A 12117-nucleotide genomic window follows, 5' to 3' on the forward strand; every position below is an offset into this window, starting at 1 on the left:
ATTTCTCATCGTATTTTTTGAATTTGTAGGCCACATTATAATTTATAATCGTACCATCCTATTATAAATATTAAATTTCCAAAAACAAATAAATATTGAAATTATAACGATACTAGAAATATCATACTATAAAATTATCCTAAATTTGCCATTTTAAAGAATTTACAGGATCCATTCGACGTCCTCGCAATGTATGAACAGATAATGATTCCAACTTTCATTAATGAAGAGCTATGAGCATTGCAAGAAGCAGCATATAATTGAACCTCCAACTTGACATTAGTTTACTCGTGACTTGGCCCATTGCTTGAAAATGTGTATCACTACACTAGACCATCGTTTTCAAGGAAAAAATCCATACACGTTATAACTTAGCAGACTTTGGATACTTTAAATTGTGACCAAGTTAAACTCCTTCTTGCAAAGGGCCATTGTACATGGTGATAGAAACTTCTACAACCTAATCAATCATATAAAGTTTTGGAAACTGATAAGACAATTGAAGTTACAGAGGCTGTTCCCTTTGACTCAATTCATTTCTTCTCTGAATAAACTTCTATTGATGCTCCCCTCCACGTTCCATTCTTGAGTATCCTTTGTAGTTTGTACCTTCCTGAGACTCCCACTTCAGAAACCATGGGTAGAGCTCCTTGCTGTGACAAGGCAAATGTGAAGAAAGGACCATGGTCACCAGAAGAAGATGCGAAGCTAAGGGAGTACATAGAGAAACATGGCACCGGAGGGAACTGGATTGCCCTTCCACAAAAAGTTGGTAAGTACATATTATAGATTAAGGGTCTAAGTTAGAACTGTTTTTGAAAATTTTTCTTGAGAAAAATTCTTTTTAGTAAAGAAACTCTTAAAAATTCATCTAAACTTGTATCCGACATGCTCCTGCATAAAGTCATATTATGATATTACACTTTTGAAGCTAATGATGGCATGATGGTATGCAAGGATCTTATCTTATCTTATCTTATTTACCTCTTCTTCCTTTGTCTTTGTGATGCTGATTGAGTTTGTTTCTTGAAGGTTTGAAAAGATGCGGCAAGAGCTGTAGACTAAGGTGGCTTAATTATCTTAGACCCAACATTAAGCATGGCCAGTTTTCTGATGTAGAAGATAAAATAATCTGCAGCCTCTTTGCTAGCATTGGAAGCAGGTACCCTTCATTCACTTAATTTCCATATACTCACCACTCTAATAGAATAAGCTTCTGTTAGAAAATAGTACAAATAATTTCCAATTGAAGGGATACACTAAGAGTTTCTTTTCTTTTCTTTTCTTTTCACTTTTTGGAAATAGAATATTCAAGTACAACACAGATATGATATGAATATGATGTGTACTTTGTTTTTTAGGTTCTCTGAATCAGTTAATGCTTTCCAATTTAGATCTGTTATGAATGTTACTATGCTAGTGTATTAAGACATTTTCACTGAGTGCAGGTGGTCCATAATAGCATCTCAGTTGCCAGGGAGGACTGACAATGATATCAAGAACTACTGGAACACCAAGCTTAAGAAGAAAATGATGGCCATGAATGCTTCACCACAGAGAAAGCCTCAACAAATGACCCTTTTGTCCATCCTTCAAAGCTCAACATCATCTTCAACATTGTCCTTCAGAGACAGCAACAACTCATACTACCACCCCCAAGGGTCCTTTTCCTACTCCTCAAGTCTTCTGAGTGGAAATAACTCTTCTGTTTCTGCTTCCGCTGATTCCTTTTTTCAAGCACAAGAGAGTTTGGGGGTGAAGTGCCAATTCAAAGATAGCATTAGCAACAATAGCACCTTTGTGTTTGGGGGTGAAGCCACTAGTTGCAGCTCTTCCGATGGGAGCTGCAACAACTTGAGTCATGCCATGGAGCCAGAGTTTGGTGATGCAACTTTTGTTGGGGCTAACCACCTCTACAGTGTGGCGGAAGATACTACTCACAAGTTGATGTTCTCCAATGCTGCTAGTGGTAGTGTTAGTGGGTGGACAGACAAACAAAATGGATTGTGGGAACAAAATCCTTTGGATTATGGCGATCTAGAGGAAATTAAACAGTTAATTGGCACTAATAACAGTTGCAATAATAACTTTTTGTTTGATGACAAGAAGACAGAGGAAAGGGTCTCGTACTACTGATATGATGCTGACTTTGGTTAAAATTAAGAAAATTGAGGCTGAAGATTTCAGACTTGTGACTTGGACTCAGTTTGTGCCTTTGTGGGATGGGTTTTTAGCTTTTACTTTTTAGTATTGAATAGGTTTCTTTGTTTCAAACTACATTGTAAAAGTTTCCTTTTCGAAGTTACTTTGCCGAGGTAACCCTACCCATTCAAACCATACACATGTCCTATACAGAAATGAAGGAAGGAATCAAGGAAAAAAGGAGGAACCAGGAAGCCTTCATACATAACTAGAGTACCCTGTATCATAAAGAGGCTTGCAGCAGCAATCCACCCATATTTTTCATGTATCGCATGCCTTATCTAATACTATATTTCACATTTTTTTTATAAGTCAATCATGCACCTAAAACCATAAAGACCAAAGTGCTCAATGCGTACTGTACAACAATAATTTTAGTCTTATAAATTAAAATACCCGACCCTCAATTATTGAGGTGTTCCTAAAAAATTATGATCCTAACGAGAAAAGTAGTTCAAGTTTCTTGTAAATTTGAACGTGTTATAGTCACCTTCCTTCACCATTATTGATGTCCGTAATTTATTATCAGTATTCATGTGCAAGTCTATATGATAAGTCCTACGTTAAATAAAGATGAGTAAAAAAAATACTCATTGAGTTCACTTGTATTCTGCTTAGAATTTGGATATATATTTAAATATTGGTTTATTGTTTTAACTTTACTGTGAAAAATTGATTGATTTTTTTCCCTCGTAACAAAGTTGTTCCAAAACACACTACATGTATTTGTGAAACTTCTATATCTCAGGTTCTTCGGTATCTGATTAGGACAAGAGAGGAAAGAAAGTACAAGGGGGACAAGAAGTATGCAAATGAAATACGGAAAGTGAATATATAATTACGAGTGTTCTATGAATTTAATCGTCACATGTATTGAGGGGGGCAAGAATTGTGCTATGTAGGACACGTCACTGATCAAGCCAAACCATATGATGAGAACTTGAGAAGAAAATCACTTCACTTGTGTTATTATAAGCATGTGAAACTTGCTTATGTATGATGATGATGGTGATATACATTGGATTCCATAATTGAGGCATGACCAATCTAGATGAAGCAATTGTGCCATTTTTAGTGCATTTGGAAATTATGTATCATGCATTTTCTTATTATTTTAACACAATCACCCCCATCAAAATATATTTTTTAAAAGCCGTAGGATTAGGACTTGCAATTGTTTGAGCAAAACGGGCCGTCAATTTTTATATGAAAGTGAGTCATCTGTAAACAAATCCAACTAGGGGAACAGAGATATTAAAGATGATATTTTATTAAGCATGCATAAATTATTCAACTGATAAAAAAGTCGCGGTGGGAGATGAGTCCAGAGGGCTATAAAAACGTATGATCTTAGGATAACGATGATTCGGATATGTCATTGGTGGGTAAATTGTTTAGAAGATAAAATAGATTGGTTTAATTTTTCAACGAAATATAAAAGATAAACACGCATTGACCTTTTCCACCATTTTGTTTGCTTCCTTCTTTGAGATATTATAGAGAACAATTAACCTGCATTAAAATATGAGATCGTGTCTTGAAGCAATATGGACCGAACGGGGTTTTAATTTATTTTCTAGTGAAGTGTGCAAATGTCAAATTAAAATTTCCACTATGACTATAGTATATTTTTGCTTTCATGTGAATTGGTTTTCCCAGTTGCTTTAAAGTTTTCGTGTTTCTTATTACACAAGGAGAAAGAAATTTTCAAAGAATTGGACTTTGAGATGTATGAGTTAACCAATGAACAAAAAAGTGACAATGTCTTTTCCCCGATGGCAAAAGAAAATCTGCAATTAACGCAGTGTGGTGCTTGTTCATACTTAATGCAATGTTTATTGACCGTAACCAATGATTTGATCTTCCTATTAGTTAGATCGTAGCGAAGGTCAACTATTGCGCTCTTCATTGTTGTACTTTAGTAATGAACCTTTATCTTCCACATGTTCATGGAAGAAAATTATATTATATTTATATCAACCATAAATTATTGACCTTCAGAAGGTATATATATCACACATGAAGTATATACCAAAACTTCAAAGTGCAAGATTTTTTTTTATTTTTATTTTATAATTAAGGGAAAACACTTTTAGTTTTATTTCCTGCTTGATTGGTGGTCTACGGAATATCTAAATTGGCTTACCTTCATATTGATGGGGTTATTTTATGGTATTGATGAGATATTATCCATTTTGAACATAAATCATCATGATTTTGCTCTCAATCATTAGAGTATATGTGTGTTTTATAAGTTATTATTTCTTTTCTTATTTTTTTAGGAGATATTTTATAAGATTATTTCACATACAACTTCACAATAATGAAATATTGTCCACTTTGAGTTTAAGTCCTTTCAATTTTATTTTTGGTCATCACCCAAAAGGCCTATCTTTTTATGGGATTTGTGTGTGTGTTTCATAAATTATTATTTCTTCTCTTATTTTATGGATGTGTAACTTGTTTGTATCCCAATACATATACACTTGGAAAAATAAATCAATAAATTACTCTTTTTATAAACTAAAATTAGTTTATATATAATTTAATGTATAAGAGTTCTTTTATATTAGTTTTTTTCTAGAAATAAAACTTTTATAATTAGTAAAGTGTTGTGAGAAAAAAAAATCTAAAAATAAGTATTATCTTACTTTTTTTTAATATAATATTAATTAAATTTTTTTATTTTATATCTCTTATAGTACTATTTAGAAAGTTGTTGTGCCATGTGGTGTTATTACCAATAAAGAAGATTAATAATATAGTTAATTTTGTAAAATTAATATTATATTATATTTATTTATTTATTAATTTTTTTGGTCTGTATAAAAAATTTAGAACAACACTTATTATGAAATAATATATATATATATATATATATATATCATAAAAAAATAAAATTATTTTACTTTTTATACATTGTCAATCTTTTTTTTTTTTTTTTTTGAGAAATGTTAATTTGTAAAAATTAAATTTGTACGAATGTGTATTCTGTCAAACAATATATTATTTTTTATTTTTAAACTAATTCTATTTACTAATTAAGAAATGCAAGCCATCCACATAAGAGTTTGTATGTTTCATGCATATTTTATTTTGGGCTAAGTAGCATTGTTGAAAATTTTACACTATCAACTGATAAAAAAATTATTAATTATTATTATATTTTATGATGATTATTATAAAAATCAATAAGTATATAATACATAATAGTAAAATTTATTAAAAATAAATAAACTTGACTAAGAAGCACAAGGTGTTTTCAGCCAATGCTAACTGATTACAAGATGTAAGAAACCATACATATTACTCTGTAATTGAATAAAAATGTAAAATTATTTTATATTATTATTGCATAAATTATTTAGTCAACAAAACAAGTAATTCGAATACAAATAATAATAAACGAAAAAGAAGAGACACCTTTCTTATTGTTGAACAATTCTTAATAAAGATCAATACAATTTATAGTCCGTCTTTTTCGGTTGGCAAATACGTTAAATCAAAACCGAATTATGCTAAACAATGTCAAAGTTTCCTCTTGTCCCTCATCTATCTTTTTCTTTCTTTCTTTTTTTAAGGTATAATTAGTTTATAAATTAATAAAACAATTTATAAATTAACCAAAAATTTATAAACTATAAACTATAAATTTATAAGTTAACTGAAAATTTATAAATTATAAACTAAAAATTTATAAATTAATTAATTGAATTGAAAGTCTTTAATAATATTAACCGATAAACTAGTTAATTAATGTAAAATAATTTATTTATTTATTTGATAATAAAATAAAGAAAATAAATGTATGTAAAATAGTTTTAAATTAAAAAGGTAGAATAAAATTCAGAAAATTTAATGAAATAAAAAAATAAAAAGTTAAGATTTTATAAACTATAAACTACTTAAATTTGTTGTTGAAAATAAGTTATAAATTTTTCAAATAATTTTTTTTGTTAAATAAACTTACTAAACGGATAAATTTTTTTATAAATTTTGGAATTCAAGTGTGAAGTGAAATCTCACATTGGTTAAAGTTTGACATGTTGAATAATATATAAGTGAGAAAGACTCACTTACCTAATACCTTAAGGTTTTAGGTTATGTTGTGGTGTCAAGCTTACTTGTGTGACTTACTAACTACCCATTGTGTAGAATGTTCCCCGATGTTTAAAAACTCCCCAACAATGGTATCAGAACCGATGGTTCGATCAAATGACTGGTGATCGACTCAGACGAGTATTGGTTGGATCTAATAGTGGGATCCTAAATAGAATTGGCAGGAGATCTAAGAGTATAATCATCCCTTTGTACTGTAAGTCTCCCTAGAGGAGTGGAGGGCGTGTGTCATTAAAGTGCAACGGTAGTGCAAGGAAGTCTCACATTGGTTAGAGTTGGGTAATGTTGAATAATATATAAGGTCTTAAGATTTTAGGTTATGTTGTGGTGTCAAACTTACTTGTGTGACTTACTCACTACCTATTGTATAGAGTGTTTCTCGATGTTTAAAAACTCGTCAAATATTTTATGCACATATTCTATAAATATATTTTTTTATATGTATTTTAAGAAAAAAGTATACCATTAATATAAGTTTAAATTAATTTTTAAAAGAGTTAATACGAAAAACTTATATAAACAATTTGTATATAGATTAATTTTAATTTATTTTTGTCTTCTTTAAGTTTTTATTCCAAAAAGGCCCGTTTCTGTAGATTCAGGTCTTCAAAAATTTTAATGTGCATCTAACAAAGTTGCAAAGACCAATTCATGTTTTCGATATTAATACAGTGACGGTGACATGGTCCAAAGCAAACTCATATTCACACCACTTTCTCTAAAAAGAAGAATAATAATAATAAGGGAAGAAAGGGGGAAAATGATCTCACTTTACAGGAATTATAATTTAATGAACAGATTCATTACCCTCACCTAACACCTTAATTATCTACTTCCATTCAACCTACCTTAAATCTATCTCTTATATACTGTTATTCATTTGTTTTTCAGACCCAAACAAAGGACATTTCACTTAAGAAGTTTATAATACGTGGGTGATTCTACCATTCCATTATATCATAATTCATTTTTGTGGCATTATAGATCCGGTTTCATCATCCATTACTTTAAGGATAATTAGAAATAATAAATAACAAGTTTATTGAAAAATCAATAGTAAAGGTATATATTCGTAACTTCCAATGTTACATTTTTTAATGATTTTGTTTTTTCATTTTTAATTTCTTACCCACTGTGTAAAACATTAGAAATTTGTTAACACACTAGTTATTACATCAGAAATATAAAAGTGTAGGAGGTACTTCCTTTTCTTAATATAAAATTTATATTTTTAGTTGATTTTAGCACTTTCCTAAAATTCAGATTTCAAATAAAAATATTAAATTGAGGGTGAAAACAATTAATTATGCGCATATAAATACAAGTTGCTCTGTTTAATATTTATCGTTTTAATCATAATGCAAGTTACCAATTTTAATATTAATCAAGTGGTACAATATAAATTAACGGTAATTTATATAATCGATTCAATCATTATAGATAAAGTTATTTTAATTATTATGTAACATGTAATCATAGTATTACATGCACGATAAATGTAGCATAAAAGGGGAATTCTGGCGCAAGGAATTCTTTTTGGGTTTGGCATTTGTGCTGCAACAATGCATGTTTTCTGATTGGGCTGATACAAAACTTTGGTCCACGATTTTGCATCAATTGAAACCCTGAATTTATACACTCTATTGGGTTTCTTTGTATCACACCTTTTATTTTGATCACTCAACCCAACCTTGTGCTTGTACTAGACTTTTAAAGAACTTTAAATGGACTACTTTTCATTTGGAAATTCATCCGATCCAAACATGATTCATTTTTTAATAATGGCACTTAGCTGATAGTAGTAGTACATGTTTTCTACTTTATTCGAAACATCTAAATTTCATATTTTTATTTTTAAAAAAATCATGTAAGCATTTTAGTAAAAGAATTAGATCTATAAACCGCACATGAATATGAACCTAGATAAGTTTAGAAATTATTGAAAAAAATTGTAAACAAGAGTTTTATTTCCCTGGGACATCCGACAAAAAGGTAAAAGAGAACAAATTGTTTGGATTATATTCATGGTGTTAAGGTTGTAGTGTGTTGATGGTTTATGTGCTGGTTTCATGATCTAAAAGGAAATAATATTCCTTCAAGCGACAGAGATTTATGTTATGGCAAAAAGAAGCAGAGTGTGGTGAGGGGAATAATTGGCACGAAAGCAAAAAGGCTGTTGCAATGTCGGAGAACCATATTTGGGTTGGAAAGAAGAGTGATGAGAAGGAACCTTTCCAAATTTCAAATAACCATTTACCAATCTTCCCATCATATTCTGACAACTTCTTGGCTCACCATTATGGAACATTCTCCCTGTCGTGCATGCAACACTAACAACACCAAATGTTACACGTCACACTTCACATACTAATACAGTATAAACCTTAAGTTACCATTAGAGCTTGCAACTTGCAAGAAGATAAAAATTATAACAGAAAGAATATTCAGATTTTTCGTTAGTGTTTCTAAAGGTTAAAGGGTACATCTTTATAACTTGATAGTTATTAATAATGATCATACAAGTATCATCTTTCTATTATTTTAAGAAAAGTGAAATAAAAATAATATAATTACAAGGTAAATATCTAAGATCAACCTATAAGATTATTCAACTATTTAATTTTATCTCTTTTGAGTCTTTCTAATTTCATCCTGTCAAATACTTTTTTCTCTCTTTCTTAAGATTGTTTTTTGAACAGATTATAGCATTTTTTCCTAAGATTATAGCATTGTTGTCAGGATCAGGAAATGGGCTTAAGAAGGACTTTACCCCTTTGTCCAAGCCCAGATCCTTGAGTTAATACCGTCTTTGAGTGGGCTGCCATAGCTAGTGACTTAGATTAAAAAAAGCAAAAAAGAATAAAATGGCTTTGGGTTGGGAATGAGTTTGTTTTCTTCATAGATATAGGGACCACTTAAGGTGATACCTACGTTGACTATAAACAATAATTTTCATCCCCCAACCCTCTTTGTTTTTTTTTTTTTTCAAAGTTCAAAGTGGCCCTGGTTAAGTTACAAGTTACAAGATGATTTGTAAAGGTAGAAGTGAAGTAAGAAGTGGTCTAAAATGAGGAAGGAGATGAAGACTTTTCCCCACCCACCTTAAAGATTTAGACACAAGATGCTATTTAACCACATATCCCTGTAGCTTGTATGGTCAATAATTCAGTTTAGCACATGGCACCTTCTTTTCATCTCTTTTTTGTTTCTTGACCCAATTGGAATGCATAGTCCACGCCATGACCCCAAACTTTTCAGCTTTTCAAGCCTTGGCCCCGCCAATTAATTGTCAATCCCATCCCACTTTATAACTAACTTGTTCCGTCTTCCGTCCAATTCCACTTCTCATTCATATCTTTGCCAGCTGCCACTATATTCTTCCCCCAAACACACCAAATTTACTAACTCCCTCACACTCACATCATAACTCTAATATTACTTGCTCAGATAAGTTGTGAAATTATATTAAGAAAATAAAATTGGGTCTAACTCAATATTATTTTCTCAATTTGAAAAATGAGAATCAATCTCTAAAATTTCTAACATTTTATGTCGGTCATTACAAAAATATCTTACTATTTTCATTTTCTATTTTTAAGAATTCATCATACAAAAAATACCGAAATGTTCTTTACAAGTAATTGACTACGAGAAACAAAAATCACTTAAATCAATGGTGTTCTTATCTCTCAATGCAATAACTCGTTAACTACTTTAATAGAAAAATGCTTAACTTGTTTTCGTTTCTAACTAACCAGACATGCTGTATTTTTTGATTTTGGTTAGAAATGAATAGAAAAAAAAAAAAGCTAGTCAAGATTTGCCAAATCTGAGTTGTTGGAGAAACCTAACATGTATGGATTTTTCCTATCTTGCACGTAAGAAATGCATTGGTAAGCATTTTCATTCAGTTCAATAGTGACCCTTTTTAGTCAAAACTAGCTTTCTTTCTTCTAACACACTTTTTCACATACTAACCAATACGAATGGCTAAACTACATTTTTCACTTTTCCCCAACTCAACTATTCTGCATGGTGAATTTCCATGCTTTGAATTTGTTGTGGTTCATTTTGGTTGCTATCAGAAAGTGACTCAGAAAGCAAGCCTTCCTTGGAGGCTGCAATGCAACCTTATCAAAATTTTCTGGTGCCAATAAACAAAGTACTAGACTTGTCTATTTCTGCCATCAATTATGTTTTTGTGCTCTTAAACATCATTTTCATACCAAGGCCTTTCTCCATAGGATTTACTCATCAATCCTCAATTTCTTCTTTATCCCTGCTGAGTGATATGAATCTTAACCAAATCATGGGTTGTTCGTAGGTCTCACATGTCTACTACCATATATTGAAGGGCCACACTTGTTTCTCTCATTGAATGATGTAGATAGATGGCTAGTAATGTTACATCTTCCTAACTTTATGTGACCATGTACACTCTTGCTTAATTGCTACAAAGGAAATGGAAAAAGGAAGCAAAATTATCAGTTTCATCGTCATTTTCAAGCTACTGTTATTCCTTATTATGATCTATGTATATATAAAGTAATTGAAGTATGATGATGATTTGACATATAAAAAGAGATGGGGGTATAAATTATGTAGATAACTTGTTCAAAAGGAAATAAAGGATGAAAGCAATAGCTTCCTCTTTCAGAGTGAGATGATCTCAAGGGACATTTTCCCTGACTTTATTTGATGCACCCCCTTTTAAAATTTATGAGCTTCACAACTTTAAGAATAAATAATATATCTTCTCTCAAAATGCGACTTCTCTGAAAGGAAAAATCTCTAGTGAATATAACCCTAGAGAAATAACTTATTGTTTTCATCGGTAGAATACCATGATTTAAATGTACAACACGCGATAGAAGTCCTGAAACTAACTTCGAAGATATTACTAAATAATACAATTTGAATTAAATTTGTATCAAAGTCTATCTAAAAGGGATCTTACCATATAAGCAACTCATCTTTTTAACTAACTTATAATCATATGTTAAATTCACTTTCATAGTAAAAACATTGTAATGTTGAATGACATGGATTAAATGATAGGAGTAAGACTACGAGAATTGCTACATTTGATACTTTATAGACATTAAAATATAGAAAAATATTTTGAAGACCAAAGATAAATGAGTAATGTATAATAAACTCCTGATATTTATTAGAAAATGTGGTCAATATGTTAAATTATATTTAGAGATGTAAACCTAACCTTTATTTGTTTCTCAAATTGGTTGTGCATAATAACAACTCTATACTCTTTTCATTTCGTCCTTGCGGAAACAGGGGATTTAGGTGTGCTTTTTATTGTTGCAAAAACAGAGGATTTTGGCAAAGATGAATTAACCAAAGATTTGTACCCCAAGTAAATATTTTTATGAACAAAGAAAAATGGGAAAAATTAAAAGCATATGCATGTACGTGCATCAGAAGCACACAAAGGTGTTCCTTTGTGACTCCCAGCAGAGCAACATGGCCCACTCTTAGGCACAAAGAGGGTTTTCGTACAATAAAAATTGGATTCCAGACTTTCATTGTGATGCTTTGGTAAAAAGAAAATTGGAATTGAGAAGTTACATCACTAAGCAAATAACAAGGGAAAGTTTTCCAGTGAAATGGTTTTACTTGACATTATAAAATATATAAAAGTGTGTATTTGGCGACAAATAAACAGGCAGTCCCACTGTGTACGTTCAATACCTGGGGCTTCTATCATAGGAATACTCTCAAATAATGTGACGTTAAAATATGATTGATTTAAGAGCGATGAAAGTGAAGGCTCAAGCA

At 30.8% G+C, this 12117-nt stretch overlaps 1 protein-coding gene across 1 annotated transcript; it reads left to right on the forward strand.

The window, feature by feature from the left end:
- The first annotated feature begins 288 nt into the window (after window positions 1-288).
- LOC109797090 (uncharacterized) lies at window positions 289-2513 on the forward strand. Its single transcript, XM_020357005.3, has 3 exons — window positions 289-772; window positions 1033-1162; window positions 1449-2513. Exons 1-3 carry the CDS (start codon window positions 637-639, stop codon window positions 2134-2136), a joined length of 954 nt encoding a protein of 317 aa, XP_020212594.2. The 5' UTR covers window positions 289-636; the 3' UTR covers window positions 2137-2513.
- The last annotated feature ends 9604 nt before the right edge of the window (window positions 2514-12117 follow it).

The sequence above is a fragment of the Cajanus cajan genome, chromosome 6 (assembly GCF_000230855.2).
Source record: "Cajanus cajan strain Asha chromosome 6, NIPB_CcT2T_4, whole genome shotgun sequence".
In the NCBI taxonomy this organism is placed as follows: Eukaryota; Viridiplantae; Streptophyta; class Magnoliopsida; order Fabales; family Fabaceae; genus Cajanus; species Cajanus cajan.